Genomic DNA, 19,034 nt, shown 5'->3' with positions numbered 1-19,034 from the left:
ATACCAATTTTAAACAATCACAAAATTCCATGTCCCACATATGATCAAACATTCAACAAGGAGAATCTACGGGGGTCCAAGCCTACACAAGTTTAGGGCTAGATCAAATAAAATTATAAACCAAACAATGCCCAAAGGAGTGTAAGATTCATCCATTCTTACAACGGATTGTTCCCCAATTCAAGAGATTCACCATGTTTTAATTTGGGGGAAAATCTAGAGTTTGCAAATTTGAGAATATTTGGGATTTGAAATTATCTAGGGTTAAGGCCTTGGATTTAAGGCGAGAGAGGAGAGAAACTAAGGAAAGATGGAACCTGAGGTGATCCACGCGTGTGGACAGCAACCAGACCTAGGAACACATGGGTGATTCCTTGTCCGCATGTGTGTGGGGCCCATGAAATCGGAAAACGATTCCTATGGTAGGATCGGCCAGGGAAGACCTATTTCCATACCAAATTTTGTGTTGATTAACTACCCGGTTTGTGCGTGGTGCTCCACCGAAGTTTCAGCCCCTCTGATGGGCCAGAATCTGAAAATCTGTTGTGGATGAAAGCCTGGGTACAAGGGTGAATCTGAATATGGGAGGGTTGTGGAAGATGATGGATGTGGGGTGTAGGAAGTAAGGATGATTTAGGATGATTGTGGCTCCGCACCACGGTAATTACCCCTTCGAGGAAGGGAGGGTTTCGCACCCAATTCGATTCTTCAACTCATAGAGATAGAGAAGAAGAAAAAAACGCAGAATTTTTATTCATAAACTTCATTGGAAAAAAACCTACATGGGGTTGCCTATTTATAAGAAAACCACAAACCCCCAAAAGCCGGGCCATGTGCGCATACTAATACTTAGAGATGAAGTAACAAAAATAACAACTGATCTACGTAATCAAAACTGTTCATGATGTTTCTAATAATGATAATAACCAAAACTCAAAATCATAGATCATCTACGGTAGTGGACCACAATCATGAGATCCAATGGTGGAATCCACATGATGATCAGGTCCACTCCAATGCTCCATAGCACAGCCCCCTAACTAAGAGGTCTTCCATAGATATCGTCATCGATCCAGATCGATAGTGGGGCTTTCCTCCTCAAATACGTGCGTAGGGTGGGGGGTGTGCGCGTGCGCATGATGTCCCCGTCAAAAGGATCTTGTAAGTTGCAACCAACAAAAAATAACTCTGACAAAAACTCTTGGCTCCCTAATAGCTCTGCTAGGTACCAATTGGTGAATGTGACCAAAAAAATTAACAAAAAAGGGGATACTGCAACAAGAAAAGCATCTCTTAAATATAGCAATGAATCTTTCCCTTAACCTGCAACGAAGATTGAAAATAGAAAACAAACAAAAGTACCCTAAGATCAAAGACATGCAAAAAATTATGTAAGGTGGGGAGTTAGTAGAGCTGTTATAATGAACATGATAAAAGAGAGGTTGAGCTTCATTTCCACAAAGAAAGCTCTCTCAAATCTTTCCATAATTGGGTCCCAAGAAGAGACTGCATTTGGATTTGCTCCCAATGGAAGACCGCAGTTTATGAAAAACTTTCTTCTTGTACCCTAACCAAAGTATTCAATAACAGTAACGGTGTCCGTAATGGGCACCACCTTTACCATTATAATATAGGCTGTAAAGCCATTACAGCCTCTCTTTTTTTTCTTTTTTTATTTAAGAACCTGTACAGGGTTTTTTTTTCATTTTTCCATAACAGCATCTGTAACGGGCCCTGACACGTAACAGTTCCCACCATTACTATTATGTAATAGCCGTTACATAATCCGTTTTTTAATACCCTGACGCTAACTACAAAGCAAGGTCATCGACAACAGATCTTAGGACGCAATACTAAGCATTTCACTTTCCAGAGATTAGTGCGTAACCTGAAGGGCCTCTCAAAGCACCTTAAAACAATTCTGAGGTTTTGACGTGGGAGACTAGATGTTAGGCAAAGCACTAAAATATACCGCAAGTTGAAAATGGAGTGCCCTTGAAGCTTTTCCTGAAGCCTCATGAACTCTTCCACTTCCTTGTCATGCAAATTCCAACGGCAAGGCCGCATAGGGAAACACATAGAGCAACTAGAACATTTTCCCCTAGAGAAAGGTCAGCTCACTTTGAAAACTGTCACTGAAGCGAACTATCCCCAAGCCATACATCTTCCCAGAATCAAATCATCTCCCCTTTCCTGAGAGAAAAGCAAGCCCCCTCCCGAACCTACCAACCAACTTGCAATTGCCTTCCACAATCCTGACCCCCTATACAGAGATGAACTCTTAACCCACCACCTCCCTTCTTCAATCCCGTACTTACCTGCAACTACATCTTTCCAAAGATTCCTCCCCTCCGGAGGGGCACTTGAAGAGCAATGAAAAGAAACTCGGCATGTTAGATAGAGCCACTTTTTTAAGCGTGGTGTGACCACCCAATGACAAGTAACAGCTCTTCTATCTTAGCAACTTCCTTTCCACCCATTCAATTAGCTTATCCCAAAGGTGCTTTGCCATCGCAAAGAGGGAGACCAAGCTATCATGAGGGAAAAGAAACCACACCACACCCAAAAACCTTTGCATGATCCTCCACTTCTTCCAAGGACATGTGCACACCCAACACCTTGCTCTTGGAAATGTTGACTTTCAACCTTGAAACCACCTTTGCCCACATCCCACCCACCCAAGCATGTAGTTTAAGAAGTCCCAATCAACATGATCATAGGCCTTCTCAATACCCAATTTGCTACCCTTTTTTCCTGCCTTATACTGTGAATCAATGCACCCATGCGCTATAAATGCACTATCCAAACTTTGCCTATCCACGACGAATGCCCCTTAGACCTTCAAAATCACCATCGCTAAAGACCACTCGAAATCTTGACGCTAACGTTTTAGTAAGAATCTTATACGGCCCCCAAATCAAGCTAATCAGTTTGTAGGACTCCGCACCTTCCACATTTGTCATGATAGCAATAAAAGATACCCATAGGCTCAATGAGAGCTGACACTAAAAAAAAAAAAAATTGATAACAACGCCCATCACATCAAACTTAACCCACATCCCAAAACACCTAAAAGAAAGCTAAAGTAAACCCATCTGGACCGAGGCTTTATCCCTCCCCACTGACCACGACGGCTTTGAAGTCTTCAGAAAACACTCTCTAAAAAAGTAAATTCCACAGCAAAAATCTGATTGAACTCTAGATTATCCAACCGAGACCTCACCCCGTTTTCATTGGTTAGCAAGTTCTAGTTTTGAATAATTGCCTCACAGACTTATCTTTCTCCTCTATTCTTTCTACCTTCCACAAGAACAATATTATTGTTATTTCTTGTTCAGGCACTAGTGATACTATGGAAGAAGTTCGTGATTTTATAACCCTCCTCAAACCAAACTGCTCTCGACCTCTACCTCCACATAATCTCCTCCTCTAGATGGTTAACGTAGTCAAAAGATAAGTTCACCCACAAAGCTCTATCCACATCCAACAACTCCTCACCTTCTTTAATGTTGATAACTTGAATTCTTTTAAGAATATTCTCCACTTCCACCTGCCGACTCCCCAACACTTCCTTTTTCCAAGCATTGGTTCTTTCTTTTAACAATTTCACTTCTAGATAAGCTTGAACCTTGTATAACCCTCTACCACAAAAGAACCCACCATTCTGTCACAGAGAAGAAAAACCTACACCTCAAGCCACGGAACCTCAAATCTAAACAGTCTAGGGTCCTAGTCATCATCCACTTCCAGCAAAATCAGCCAGTGATTAGAGGTAGACTTTGAAAGGCCGCACTGACACACTAAAGGGAATTGTTCCACCCACTTCACCAAAACCAAAAAACTTGTTAATTCTGGTCATAACAGCCCTATCCATTTGACCACATAAACCTCACATTCCCCAAAGGTATATCCACCAATTCATGACACTCCACTCATCTAGAGAAATCTCGCACGCTACAAGTAATTCTGCCACCATTCACTTTTCATACAAAAACCTCGATCTTTCATGTGCTTCATTTGAGGTCCTTCCACAATAAAGGTCTCTGAACATCTTGGTTGGGCCCATACATAGCAAAGAACATCCCATCAAAAGCCCAAAAGACACCTAAAATTTACTTCTCACACCCCGCAACAAATCCATCATCTTTTGATTAATACCTTGAAGCTTGGTTTCCTTGAACATAGCAAGTTGGGTTTTCGATCTATGGCAGAGATCTCTCACCTTTTCTCTATTCTGCAGACACCCCAATCCCTGATATTCTAGTAGAGGATCTTCATTGGGGACACCATCCTTCCCCTTCTTCCCTTTCTCTCACCACCAAAGAGGATTCTAACATCATAATTAACTAAAGACTCAAGTCGTACCAGTTCTCTCCGCACTTCTAGGGATCTCTGAATCTCCTTCTAAAGCTCAACCATCAATTTTTGAGCTCCTCTTTCTTCCATGAACTGGAACAGTGCATACAGTCTCTAAACGTTATGCCTACCATCTTCCAAAGGGACCCATCGCATTTGATTCACTGCACACCCATGGCCATCAAAATGTGCTCTACTTTTCTCCCCTCTATCAGCCCACTACAGCTTCATGGCGATCCATGCCTGATATTCTCGTCCACACCTCCATAGAAGCTTGTATTGGAGGAATGTTGAGCGCCTCCAACAAAGGCTCGTCACAACAATGCAGTCCTTGAACAGCCATAGTTTCACAATTCTTGCCATTCTCGATCTTTTGTTGCCGCCACAAAAGCTTGCCTTGACCTTTCACCCTCCTTATGCCAGGCCGCAAGCCACACCTTCATTCGCCAAACAAATGATGTTCGCAATAGCATCTGAGGGGAGAAACCATCTGTTGCCTTATGAAATTGGAGAAAAACCAAGCGATGAACAAATCAAACCACTCACTCCAACAGCTTCAGCTCCCCTGCTATCCTCAAACACCATTAGCGAGAGAGACTCAAATGAAAATAACTTTAAAAAAGGAGGGTGCATGCATGTATGAGGACATAAGTGGTCCTCCACACGAGCGATGCACCTTGAAGAACTCACATAGATCAACTTGGCCTCATTTGGGACCCCTCGAATCTTGACCAGGACACATGATGACACAACAATCACCACTATTTCACCCTCCCTTTGCAAGCCATTAGTCTCCGCACACGTGTCATCATGCACTTTCCCTCTGTGCCAAGCCTGTCACCCAACCCGCATGAGTCACCACCCCACTAGTTGTACGCATATGCCCCAAGCCTTCTACTCCCCCCGAAACATGTCCACCACCAACCAACTCCGTTACTCGTACCTGACATCCACCACCCCACATGGCAAAGCCCCAGATAATCATCCTCTCTCGCCAACACCTTCCCTACCGCTACCCTCCCGCCTACATTAGCCTCACCACATGTCACCTCCTCCTCCCTCTCGCCATCTATCCCCATCAAGGTGTGCCAAAACGTTTACGTATCGGCCGATTCGTAACGGTAATAGTGATGGCCGATACGTGTTTCGGGGTCGTATCGGCCGTTATGGTTTTTTGTAAAATGGTAACTTTTTTTTTGCATTTTAAGCAATGTTTTTGCTGTTTTTTTGAAACTTCTTGCTTCCAAACTTTTTCTCACTCCTTCTACTACTAAATTTTACCAACCTTAGCTGGATATTTGAGGAAAAAACACATTATATTGCGGATTTTGTTGAATCGAAGCTCGGTGGGCCGTTTTTCAGAATTTTGTCAAAAATAGGTATTTATACTTTTTTTAATATGTTTTGTTGTTTTAATCATGTCATATGATGTGTTAATCATAGTAGAACATGTTAATATGCATTTTACAGATTTGGGGTGCCATTTAATATTTTTTTCTATTTACGCATGAATTTTGACCCTTTTTTTTAAAATTCGAAAAATCAATTTTTAATGGTTGTTTTGTTGTTTTAATCATGCCATATGATGTGTTAATCATATTAGAACATGTTAATGTGCATTTTACAGATTTGGGGTGCCATTTTATATTTTTTAAATATTTTTTTCTATTTACGCATGAATTTTGCCCCTTTTTTTTAAAATTCAAAAAATCAATTTTTAATGATTGTTTTGTTGTTTTAATCATGCCATATGATGTGTTAATCATAGTAGAACATATTAATGTGCATTTTACAGATTTGGGGTGCCATTTTATATTTTTTAAATATTTTTTTCTATTTACGCATGAATTTTGACCCTTTTTTTTAAATTCGAAAAATCAATTTTTAATGGTTGTTTTGTTGTTTTAATCATGCCATATAATGTGTTAATCATATTAGAACATGTTAATGTGCATTTTACAGATTTGGGGTGCCATTTTATATTTTTTAAATATTTTTTTCTATTTACGCATGAATTTTGCCCCTTATTTTTAAAATTCAAAAAATCGATTTTTAATGATTGTTTTGTTGTTTTAATCATGCCATATGATGTGTTAATCATATTAGAACATGTTAATATGCATTTTACAGATTTGGGGTGCCATTTTATATTTTTTAAATATTATTTTCTATTTACGCATTAATTATGGCCCTTTTTTTAAATTCGAAAAATAATTTTTTAACGATTGTTTTATTGTTTTAATCATGCCACGTGATGTGTTAATCATAGTAGAACATGTTAATGTGCATTTTACAGATTTGGGGTGTCATTTTATAATTTTTTTCTATTTTCGAATTAGTGACTTTATGTTTTTATTTGCTTATATTGAACAGGTTTTGTCTTGGAGCTTCTTAGGGTTTAGTTAGAATATAAAATCATCTTTATTAACATAGGTCATACACTCATACTCATATCTAATTATCTAGTTATCTACCTAAACCTAAAGAAATGTTTGGGTCTGGCCAACAACAAGTGATGATATTGGATGGCAACATTGTGAGAGGGTTGGTGGTACTAGGCACCAAATGAAGTGCAAGTATTGTGATAGACTTGTGACTGGTGGAATTACCCATCTCAAACAACATTTGGTACATCGAAAGGGTCAAGTTGCGCCATGTAGTAGAGTACCGAAAGAGATAATGCTTTTAATGCAAGCTACTCTGGATGAGTCGAAGGGTAAACGTGCTGCTGTACAAAACAAGAAAGATGATATTTTGGATGCAGCTCGACAGGAAGTGTAAGGTCCTGAATATATGGGCATTCGTGATGAAGATATTATTGATTCTGACGAAAATTCAGATCGAGAATTTACTATAGTTAAGAGAGAGAGCTTGCGTCTAACTCGTGAAGAGGAAGAACGTCGCAGCATGTTTGGCACGCACGGGTCAGTGCGTGATACAGGGGGGCAGTGGGAGTGGGAGTGCAACTAGAAGTGCAACTGCTTCTGCAGGTGGGGGTGGAGGGGGTAGGTTTGGTGGGTTACGATGTATGTTTGGGAGCCGACGACAGACATCTTCACGTGATGCCCCTATACGTTTGGATGAAAAAATAAATGAGCCTTAGAGACGCTCTATTGATCCAATCCTATTTAGGAAAGAATCAACTAAACAAAAGAAGATAAAACAAATGTGGAGTGGAACTTCCGTTGAGAAATTAGGTAGAGCAGCAGCAAAGTTATTTATACATGCCAACATACCTCCTAACGCAGCCAATTCTCCATATTAGCAGGTGGTAATTGATGCAGCAGCAGAAGCAGGTGAAGGAATAAAAGCTCCCACGGCTAAGGAGATTAGGGGGAAATGGACAGATGCAGAGTATGCGAATGTGAAAGCATACGTGGCTACCTTTAAACCTGTATGGCAAGCCAGAGGATGCACAATCATGTGTGATGGTTGAACTGGCCCAACCAGACGCAGCATGATCAACTTCATGGTATACTGCTACTTAGGAACTATATACCACAAGTCAATTGATGCCTTAGAGGCAACAAAAAATTCTACTTATATTAATGGACTAATGGATAAAGTTGTGGACGAGATTGGAGAGGAGAATATAGTGCAGATTGTGACAGATAATGAAGCAACATATAAGCTTGCAGAACATATGTTGATGGATAAGAGAAAACATCTTTTTTGGTCACCATGTGCTGCCCATTGTATTGATCTTATATTGGAAGATATTGGGAAGAAGAAGAATATTAAGGAAATGGTCAAAAGGGCAAGGGAAGTGACGACGTTTATTTACAACCATAATCAAGTAGTCGCAATAATGAGAAAGTTCACGAAAGGACGAGAGTTGTTGAGGCCTGCGGTGACTAGATTCGCAACAAACTTTATAGCATTAGAGAGTTTATTCCAGCATAGGGAAGAGTTGAGTGAGATATTCGCTTCCCGAGAATGGCCCAACACAACATGGGAAGAAGACATCAGGGACACCGGTCAAAGTTGCGAACACCATACGGGACAACAAATATTGGAAGAAGGTCAAGGCGATCCTAAAGGTGATGGAGCCACTAATGAGGGTACTCCTTCTTGTTGAATCCGATGAAGCACCTATCATGGGCTTCCTATATGATGCCATGGATAAGGCAAAGTTTGCAATTCAACATGATTGTAGAAGTTGGGAGACTTATTGGAAGATGATCGACAAGAGATGGACAAAACAACTCCATCACGATCTTCATGCAGCAGGTTACTACCTAAATCCTAGGTATAGATATGCCCAATCATTGGTTGTGGATGATGAAGTTCGTGTCGGGCTAAAAAATGTGATAAAGAGATTAGAGCCTAACTTAGATCTGCAAATAAAGGCATTGAATGAATTAGATACATTTGGAAATTGCCTTAGTAGCTTTGGAGATGCTCTTGCATAGCATGCAGTATCTAGATTGCAACCGGCCGAATGGTGGATTAATTTCGGAGAAAGTACGAAGGCTCTCTAAAAAATTGTAGTAAAAGTTTTGAGTCAGACAACATCTTCCTCTAGCTGCGAAAGGAATTGGAGTTGTTTTGCGCTCATTCATTCAATGAATAGGAATAGATTGCAAATAGATTGCAAACTAGAACATTAGATAGACTTGTCTTCATGCACTAAATATAAAACTAAGAATGCGACGACATCATACGAGCATTACAACTGCAAATGACGGAGACTACTATCCAATAAACTTAGACAATATTTATGATGAGAATGACCCACTTTTACCTTCGTTGGAAACAAGGGAAAAGCAAATTGAAGAGGATAGTGAAGAATTGGAAATTAATGACCCAGAAATACGCAGAGCGCAACAAGAGAGTCGTGCAGATGTGTTGGACCTAGTAAGAGGGGCTGTGTTTATGCCACGCACGGATACGGCTCAAGATCAACAAAAGAGTACGAGCAATGGCAGCGTGACCGTGTCGGATGATGATGATGACCCCCCTGCCCCTGGTGCTGGCACTTCTGGTGTTGCTTAGTGCCCTATACAGCCGTCTACAGATCACGATGTCGATGAACATCGACGAGGTGGTACACAAGGTCGGACTTATGAGTGTACCGAGTCACGATACAGCCAGCAGGAGGTGGGTACATCTAGTGGTGCACCGGGTCCGGGAGGTCCGGAACATCAGCAGGCTCATGGTCTTGGTTATTATGATGGATATTCTTATGGTCAATTGAATTATGATGGTTATACTGAGCCTGTTCCATCACATTCATGTTGGAGTAGCCCTCCCGATCAATATCCATATGATTATAGATATCTAGATCCAAATCCAAGTTACTCATCACAGCAGACGCACTCTCAATCTCAAGATTCTCAACAACCTGAGTATGGGCACCAGTATGGGTATTCGACGGGCACTGGTGGATATCCTTACTCCGGGTCAGAGTCGTTGCCTAGTCAGGATCAGTCATCCTCTAGTTTCGTTGATCTAGTATTTCCTTCTGGCACTGGATATTATGGATATGCAGCACCTACACCTATTGGACAGCCTCAGCCTGATGGTGACGATGACGATGATGTGGAGGTCGAGCAACCACAAAAAAAACAGATTTTCATTTTGGTGGTGACTTGTGATTGTGAGTATATATTTGTGTTAAGGTAAATATTTGCAGCAGACAGCTCACAACAATATTATTACAAGAAGCCATGCACACACTTGACACTGCCGAACTTGTATTTAAAATAGCTCCCCTGACAACCAATCAAGTAATCCTTAATCAAGTTGCAGGGGAGTATATCAGACACTACTAATTATTTTTTTTAATATTCTTGACTTGAGGATAACAGTTCATAGACAGGAATCACACTATCACAGTCACGTGCACAGGTATGTTTGAGAAATTCCTCAAAAATAATTGCAAACACCTAATGTAAGATATTTTCATTTTACATTTATTCTAATATATCTATCATTGATAGTAGATAGTTAGAAAATTAAATATATGAATTTTGTAGTCAAATTCACGTTATCTGATTCATAAATTCATCAGACAGTCCGATACAACTTCTCACCAAAGAGTGGACCGTTACACCACCATAAACATGTTCCAATTTATAAATGAATGCATATTTGGAATGCTTAGAATATTCTGGATTTAATCTATATTTTTTCATATTTTTTTGGCAAAAAAAAAGATTTTGCGCCGTTACGAGCCGTTACGCCCCCGTATCCATATCGGTTTTGGAGGACACCGTTATGCCAACCGATACCGATACGGGACACCTTGATCCACATCCACCCATCTAGAGGACTACATGTAGACACCCCCTGGTCCAATGATCTGCAAGACCACCCAAATGGTACTCCATCTTCCCCAATCGACCCGCCCCTAGCGCCAAACAATGACCGCTCTCCACTTCTGCACCCCCCTTCCTCCTCCCCCCTTCCCAGCTCTCCCATGATAGCTCTCTCACCACCTAGATTGCAACCCTCTTCTTCCCCACCAAAATAAAAACCCAATCCGGTAAATCAACCCATTTCTTCTTCCTAATCCATAATCTCACGACCTTGATATCCTCACCCTCTTTCATCACCAAACCAATACAAGAACCTCACCAATGAAGGACCCGACCGCCACGATGTTTCTGTGAACCACAGCTCCAGAGGTAAATCCCAAATTTGGACCCCAGACGTCCTCCCAACAGAAAATCAAACAATCGGCCCATTTACGAATCGCCTCTACTAGCTCATCCCTAAATAGAGCCCCGGCAATGAATATATTGTCAAGATTCTCCATTGGTCCAAACGAACACCATAGCTCCCTCTTGTTGAAGGGTTTGATAATACATCCTTCATCATCCACACCACAGCATGCTGCCATCCGAATCTTGACTTATGCAATCGAAGAACCTTCTTTGATTTGCAACACCAAGCTCCATTGCAGCACGCCCCAAGCATTCACCACCACTCTTGGGTGGACATGAACCATCAGTCGTCTACTTTCACACCCATTTTTTCATCATGATCTGCTCCTCTGCATCCTTCAAACCAGAGAGAACCAACTGCTCTGATTTTCTAAATCCCTCCGCCGGCTCATCTTCTTTCAAGCCAAAGAGACTATTGCAACCTTCCTTGCTACTCTCTATCCTGATCTCACCCTTGCCAGGGACAAGCTTGCCCTTCTCTTTCATTCCCTGCCTCTTTTTAATTGCTCAATTCACCACATCAAGCCCATATCGAGCCTTTTGAATAGAGAGCCTTTAACCATCATAACTCCAGCCATTCATCGCAACCACTGCTCGTGGGACGTCTTTCTACTTCTCCATCTGAATAAAAGTGAAGCACCAAGGAGATGACAACCCACGCATCTAAGGGATAACCTCCTTCACTACTCCCACTTGCCTGAACACCCTTAAGAATTGCGTCTCCAGCCACCCCTCCAGGAAGTTTTCCACAAAGAGGGTAGAATATTCCGAAAGAGGTCAAACCGCACAGTAGTCCAGGGCAAATAACTAGCGTCGCGTTCCCACAAATACCTAACCATCCTCTTCTACTCGCTCTTCTCCTTCTCTGAGAGACAATCCAACAACATGACTTCTACCCCTTATACTCCCTCTCACCCTACTTCTAACCCCAACCCCTCCTTCCAACTTGACCCGACTTCGATCCCCTACCCCTCTACACTCCTTAGTCCCCTCTCCAGAAACCTATCCCCACCCCTACCTCTCTCCTTATTATTGCTTTGAAACCCTTGCCCTCTCCACTCCCTCACCCAAGCCCGATCCTCAATCTCCTTGTCATGCAAGATTCCCACCCCAACTCCTCTATTCCCATCTTCCACGACTTCGATCCCCAAGCCCTCTTCGATCCCTCACTTGAATTCCAGCACCAGCCTCCCTTCTACTCGATTCTGCCATCTCGGCCTTCTTTCCTCACTCAGCTGAATCTGCGGCCTTCAGGGAGATTTTCTCATGCACCTTTGTTCTATTTCGCATTCTCGAATTCGTGTAAACATGTAATTAGAGCACATTTTGAAACGTTACCACCACAAATGTGGTGGTAATATTACAATGTGATCATTTCATATATGCGCCCATCTGAGCAAGAAACAGAAATATCTCAGGAGTACACTTTCATGGGTCTGAAATAAGAGAGAATCTCCTACTAAGTAGAAGCATGAGTGAGGGGATATCTCGTGCACATGCACGCCTCACGCACGTACGCAAGTAGGAGGAGGGCCCCACCATCGATTTGGATCGATGACGACGTCCAGGGAGGTCCTCCTAGTTAGAGAGCTGCGTTTTGGTTCGTTAGAGTACACCCAATAGCCATGTGAGTCCCACCACGAGTTCTCACGATCGTGGCCCACTATTCTAATTAATTTAGTACTTTGGGTTTTGCTTATTATTGCTATTAGGAGTATCATGGGCGGTTTAGATTGCTTTGATTAGTTGTTATTTTTTATTACTTCGTCGCCAAGTAATGGTTGCGCACATGGCGCGAGTTTTGGGGTATAGGGTTTTATTATAAATAGGCACCCCTTGTAGTCTTTTTTACTCATTGAAGATTAATTAAATTTATGCGTTTCCTGCTCCTTTCCGAGTTATGAAAACCTAATTGGGTGCGAAGCCCTCCCTTCTTCGAAGGGCTAACTACCGTAGTACGAAGCTACACCTATCCCGATTCGCCCCCACCTTCTACCATCCATATTTCTCTTTTCCTACAAGCATTCCATCTGCAAATCCATCAATATTTGCAGGCATTTCCCCATTTACAGCAGATTTCTGGAATCTGGCCCTGCACGAGGGCTGAAACTTCTGCAGAGCACCACGCACAAACCGTCCATCAGATCGAGTTGAGATTTATGGGTTTGGAGTCCATCCCTGGCCGACCAGGGCCAAGGTGGCCCTTTTCTGAATAATGGGCCCCACACACGTGCGTCCGGGATCACACGCACGTGCGTCTGGGCCATTGTTGCTATCCACGCGTGCGGTACTTCTCTGATTCGTCTCTCCTATCTTTTACTCCACTTTCACCCAAAATCCCTAAACCTAACCCTCAATTACTCAAATCCCTAATTTTATGCCCTTTCTTTAACCTTAAGGTTTCTCGAATTGAAATTTCTGAATCCCTTTGATTAGGGAAATTATTTCTGTGCATGTGTGGATGAATTTACCCTCCTTTGATTCTTGTTTGGTCTATAATTTTAATTGATCCGGCCCTAGCATGTGTAGGCCTGAACCCATATAGATTCCCCTTGATTGAATGCTTGAACTTTTGTGTGGGATATGGAATTTTATGTGATTGTTTCTGATTTAGTATGATCTTAAGCCTGAATTTTTTTTGCATATCATGTTTAATTTCCATGTCCTGCATCAATGAGATGAAAAGGTCCAGCAACAACAGGATGACCAACATCAAGAGAGATACTAGTAATGAATGATGGAACTCATACGACGAAAACAGATAGAGACAAATATAAATTATAACCTACAAATGAAGATTGTCAATTGCAATGAATGTATTATTAGCCTCAGCAATCTATCACTTGAATTTTCCGACAGAAAACACCAACAAGATGGGCTAGCGTTTTAACTATGACATCCTATCACCTGAATTTGATTAAGCGCTTAACTTACCAGTCATCTACAGAAAGAAATCCAGTGAGCAAACCCAAACTTTGGTTATTTGCAAGTTCAGGAACACGCTCTGCCACAGCTTCATTCTCCATGTCCAAAGCAGCATAAAAATCTATCGTTACATCCCCTTGTTTCTCATCATCCATCAGATCTTTTCCAGTAGCAGCAAGGTTTATTTTCCCAATTTTATTAGCCTGAAAAAAAAAAGGCACAAGAATTGAAGCCTGAATAAATTTGTACAACCATCTACAAAAGTAACAAGAGTGAAGTACTTCAACGGAAAATCAATCTTCGAAAATGATGTGTACATCAGATCACCTCCAAAAAAGGAAAAGTTGCAGAGTAAAGGCAGAACAGTGCTGACTCTGATGTACATTTGCACAAACAAATTCCAATAAAAGAGGCAACGTACAGAAGATTGAACTGACTAAAACTGCAATTCTCAAACAAACTAAATACACTACATAGGGTTAAGAGTTCTAGCCCCCATTCCTAAAGAGGCCTGATAGTAGAGAACTTTAATGGTTTGTTACTTGAGATGGTATCATCAAGCATAGAGGACATGTTGCCAATTTAAAAAAGATTATGAGGTACATTACTTCCTCAAATACATAGCAAACTAGGGGTAGGATCATGTGGGTAGTCCAGCACATACTACTAAGTAATATACTTATGTGAACAAATTGATTACTAAGCTTATAGTAATGTGAACAAATTGATTCTGTAGCTTTTATATGTGAAATAACGAGTGTTACTTTATATTCCTGCATGCATAGTGTTACATTGTATGCGCCTGACATTGCGTAAATCAAAGTATAAATCTCTATGTTCCAAATATAAATTTAAATTACAAGTAATTCACAGTAAAGAGTGCAGAATCATAATTTCATATGTAAAAGTCGAAATCAAGATAGTAATACAGATCTATTCATAATCAACTATGTGTGTGTATGTTGGGGAGGGGGGAGGTGAGATAACATACCTCATCAAACCGCTTTGCTGAAAATGCACTATAATGCTCAAATGCCTCATCATCCTTAGGAAGTAAATGTGCGTATCTGAAAAAGATGAACAGTGTACTATCAGAAACCAAGCCACCTAGTTTATAGATATAATCAATATAAATAATAATAATAAACCACAAAGAAAAACTAGTAAATGAATTAAATTGACAGTATATGGCATTAACATTTCAAAAGGTTGATGCATGAAATAGACTGGGGAACATTGTACATGGATAAAAACTATACACAAATGAGACATGGAAAATACTGCTCAGCACTTCTACATGAGGTATTATCCCAGAATGTTTGACATTTGCAAAGTAGCTGCAGATGTGAGGCCCTCCAGTAGTAATTATGTAATAACCACATAAACTTCTGACTATCAAACATTATCCAATAATTCTATTTGCATGTCTCCCTTCTTTCAAGTAGAATAGCCACCAAAGAGAATGATTTGTGTTATTTACTTGTAATGCCAAGATCTATCAGGTAAACAAGGAAAATACTTTCTTTTTTTTTCTTTTTTTTTTTAGAGAGAGAGAGAGAGAGAGAGAGAGAGAGAGAGAGATAACAGAAATTTTATTAAAACACTCGCAAAAGTGAGAAAAGAATACAACCCGATGAAAAAAAGCTTAAAATAAGAGACTAGCAGCAGGGATATCTTATACAGCCCAACTTGAAACCAAAAATTTACTTTCCTAATAACATCTTCAACACCCACTCTCTCATTTCAAAAACAACACCCATTCCTAGCACCCAAAATAGCTCAAAGAACAGCCATGAGAATTAGACTCCACACAGCTTTACCAGCCCCCATGCCACACCCACATGAAATCAGCCACTGACTTCGGCGTCACCCAAGCAGAGCATTAAACAAACATAAAAGTGCTCCCACACACTCCTAGCAAATAGGCAATGGATAAAAAGATGTTCAATCGACTCTGCATCCTTCATATGCATAAGACAGATTTTTCGAAGAATAAGAGATCTCCTTCGAAAATTATCCACCGTGAGGATCCTCTTCCATCCCACTAGCCAGGCAAAAGCCGCCACCCGAGGAGGAGCTCCATAAAACCAATGATGATAAGGGTGCAGTTGAATAGGGATTCGATGCATCATATTGATTACCCAAAATAGTGACCTGACAGAGAATTTGGCGAAGAGATACGCCAACCAAAGCATAGAATTGCATTCCTGAATAGGACTAAAATCCTATAGGTGTTGTAGCAGCCCGACGAACTTGACAAACTCTTCATTGAGCATACTCCTACAGCAAGGAGGATTCCAGACTACCTGATTGCTGCAAATATAGAAGCATTCCGAGCCCAAAATAAAGCGATCAAAAGCAGTGGAGGCCACTGTAGGGAATATATCTTGGAGCACAATGTTGCCGCACCAAACATCCACCCAAAAAAGGATGTGGTTCCCATTGCCAAGGGAGAAAGTAACTCCCCTGTGGATGAAGTGCTCAGTCATCATGAACGCCTTCCAAATGCTTGAGGCTCTATATAAAGATGATCTCATCATGAACCATCCATCGCCTATTACACCATTTTTGTTTGCTAACACCTCCCTCCACAATCTTTTGGGCAAAAATCCAAACCTCCAAATCCACTTCCCAACAAGGGCAAGATTCATATCATCCAAACTTCTTAAGCCAGCACCCCCCACCTCTATCGGACGACACACCTCATCCCACCTAAGCAGATGAAACTTCCTGTTATCATTGGCAACCTTCCATAAGAAATCTCTTCTCAGCTTCTCAAGCCCATCCAAAATCAACTCAGGACATTTAAAGATAGACAAAGTATATGGGCATATTGGAGAACGCTGTCTAAATTAAAGTCAAGTACCCACCCAAAGAAAGATATCGACATTTCCAACAGGTCCATTTCTTCTCAATTCCTTCTATCGCCCTACCCAAAGGTGCTTTGTCGGCTGCCCAATGCAAAGTGGTAACCTGAGGTATGTGGAGGGAAAAGACCCCACTTTACACCCAGAAATGTTCGCAAGCTGACACAACTCCTCTTCACCAACCTTAATACCCAACATCTCAGATATGGCTACATTGATATTCAGGCCCAACACAGCTTCAAAACATATTGTTATCTTTTGGAGATTATATCAATAGAAGCCACATCTGCATCACAAAAGAACGACATATTGCCCGCATACTAAAGATGACTTATCTGAGGTCCAGCAATTGAAGTCATAAACCCACTAAAAAGCCCATTTTTTACCCCTTTCCGAAGAATCCTACTAATAAGGCGATAAAGGATCTCCTTGTTGGAGGCCCCCAGAGTCTCTAAAAAAGACTTTTGGCAATCCATTAACAAGAATGGACCCCCCCCAAAAAAAAAAACCGCAACCCAATCTGAAAAACATATAATCAAGGAAATTCCAATTGACATGGTTGTATGCCTTCTCAATATCCAACTTGCAAACTACCCCACTTTTCTTCTCCATGTTCTTGGCATCTATGCATTCATGGGCTCTTAGTGCGTTGTCCAAGATCTATCTGCTTGCAATGAAAGCACCCTGATTAAAAATTACCTTGGAAAGAACATTCTTCAGCCTTGGGCTATTAAACTGATAAGTCTGAAGTCTTTCAGATTTTCTGCACCCTACACTTAGGGAATTAAAGCAATGAAGGTAGCTCCAAGTTTGGAAGAGAAACAACTACGCTCATACAATTCTATGATGAAATCCATTATGTCTTTCTTCACCACATGCCAAAATTTCTAAAAGAAAAGCATAGGTCATAGGAAACCCATCCGGCCCCGGGGCCGTGTCCCCACACATCAAACCTATCGCATTGGAAAAGTATTCTTGTTAATGAATATGACATATCCAGGCAGACATCAACATTGAATGGGTCCCACATATAGTTGCGTGAAGCGTGAAGCAAGGCAGCAACAGATTCAGGTATGGGTGCAAGGAAGCATCAGATTCAAAATGTTATCAAGTATAAATGGCTAGGAAGTCGGAGTTACAGTGTAATTCAAAGCAAACTAAGGTCCCACCAGCTGGCCAATCGAAGATAAGGCCCATCCAAAGATCCTAATTAACGATCTAACAAAACCAAAAATCTAGATTTAAGATCTAGATCGCATCAATTATCCAAATCGATTTGATTAAGGATCAAGTTCAAATCAAGGGTTTGATGATTGATCTGCACAGAAATTGCTACTCTGATTGGACTGCAGGGTCCACACGTGCAATCGGATGGTGATATCAACCCATGTGCATCAACTAGTTGCTTCCTTTTAGTGACAATAGGAATGAAAATGAGTTATTAGTTATGATCACTAATCAAGAAGTTTCTCAAAATGACCACTTTCAATACCTTGGGTCAATAATGCATGAGTGGAGAGACTGAGAAGGATGTTGGTCATAAAATTCAAGTTAGGTGGAAGAAATGCAGATGTGCCTCCGGAGTTTTTTGTGATCATCGTGCACCACTCAAACATAAAAGAAAATTTTATAGAATAGCTATAAGACCAGCCATGCTTTCTTGGATAGAATGTTGGGCAGTCAAGGAACAACATTTATAGGATTGGTGTAGCTGAAATGAGGATGTTGGCACGGATGAATGGCAAGATGAGGAATGATAGAATTAGAAATCAATGCATTCAAGGGGACTCAGAAGTAGCACCAATAGATAATAAGAGAAGGGAAAGTAGACTTACATGGTTTGGTCATGTGTAACAGAGACCAAGAACCACATCGATTGCAAGCCTCAAGTGGGTACGTGTTGAAAGCTCTAAAAGGGCAAGGGGAAGGCCCAAAAGGACGTCGATGGAGGTAGTAAGAAGACTAGGTGACCTATGGTACAACTGAAGGTATGGCCTTTGATAGAGTGGGATGGCGGAATAGTATTCATGTAGCCAACCCTAATTAATTGGGATAAGGCTTAGATGATGATGATGATGATGGATTACATAACGAAATGGAAGAGGGAGTGAAATTAATGGGTATCTAAAAACAAGGTGGTGGAATTTAACAGGAGACTGTTTTATTTATTCATTGATGGAAGAAGGAATGTCAAATCTTGAGAAAGAAAGTGAATGTT

General features: G+C 41.0%; 1 protein-coding gene across 5 annotated transcripts in view; it reads right to left on the bottom strand.

Moving 5' to 3' along the window:
* Positions 1 to 19,034, bottom strand: part of LOC131251596 (THO complex subunit 2) — a 105,759-nt gene that overhangs the window by 29,247 nt on the left and 57,478 nt on the right. For all 5 annotated transcript variants that reach the window (XM_058252413.1, XM_058252409.1, XM_058252411.1 and 2 more), the window contains 2 exons: positions 14,941 to 15,016; positions 13,959 to 14,152 (listed from right to left, as the gene is read on the bottom strand). In XM_058252413.1, the coding sequence (XP_058108396.1) occupies positions 13,959 to 14,152; positions 14,941 to 15,016 (270 nt within the window). The remainder of the gene's footprint in view (positions 1 to 13,958; positions 14,153 to 14,940; positions 15,017 to 19,034) is intronic.

Source organism: Magnolia sinica, chromosome 7 (assembly GCF_029962835.1).
Source record: "Magnolia sinica isolate HGM2019 chromosome 7, MsV1, whole genome shotgun sequence".
NCBI lineage: Eukaryota > Viridiplantae > Streptophyta > Magnoliopsida > Magnoliales > Magnoliaceae > Magnolia > Magnolia sinica.
The sequence above is the reverse complement of the archived record's forward strand: the minus strand, read 5'-3'. Positions and strand labels throughout refer to the sequence as shown.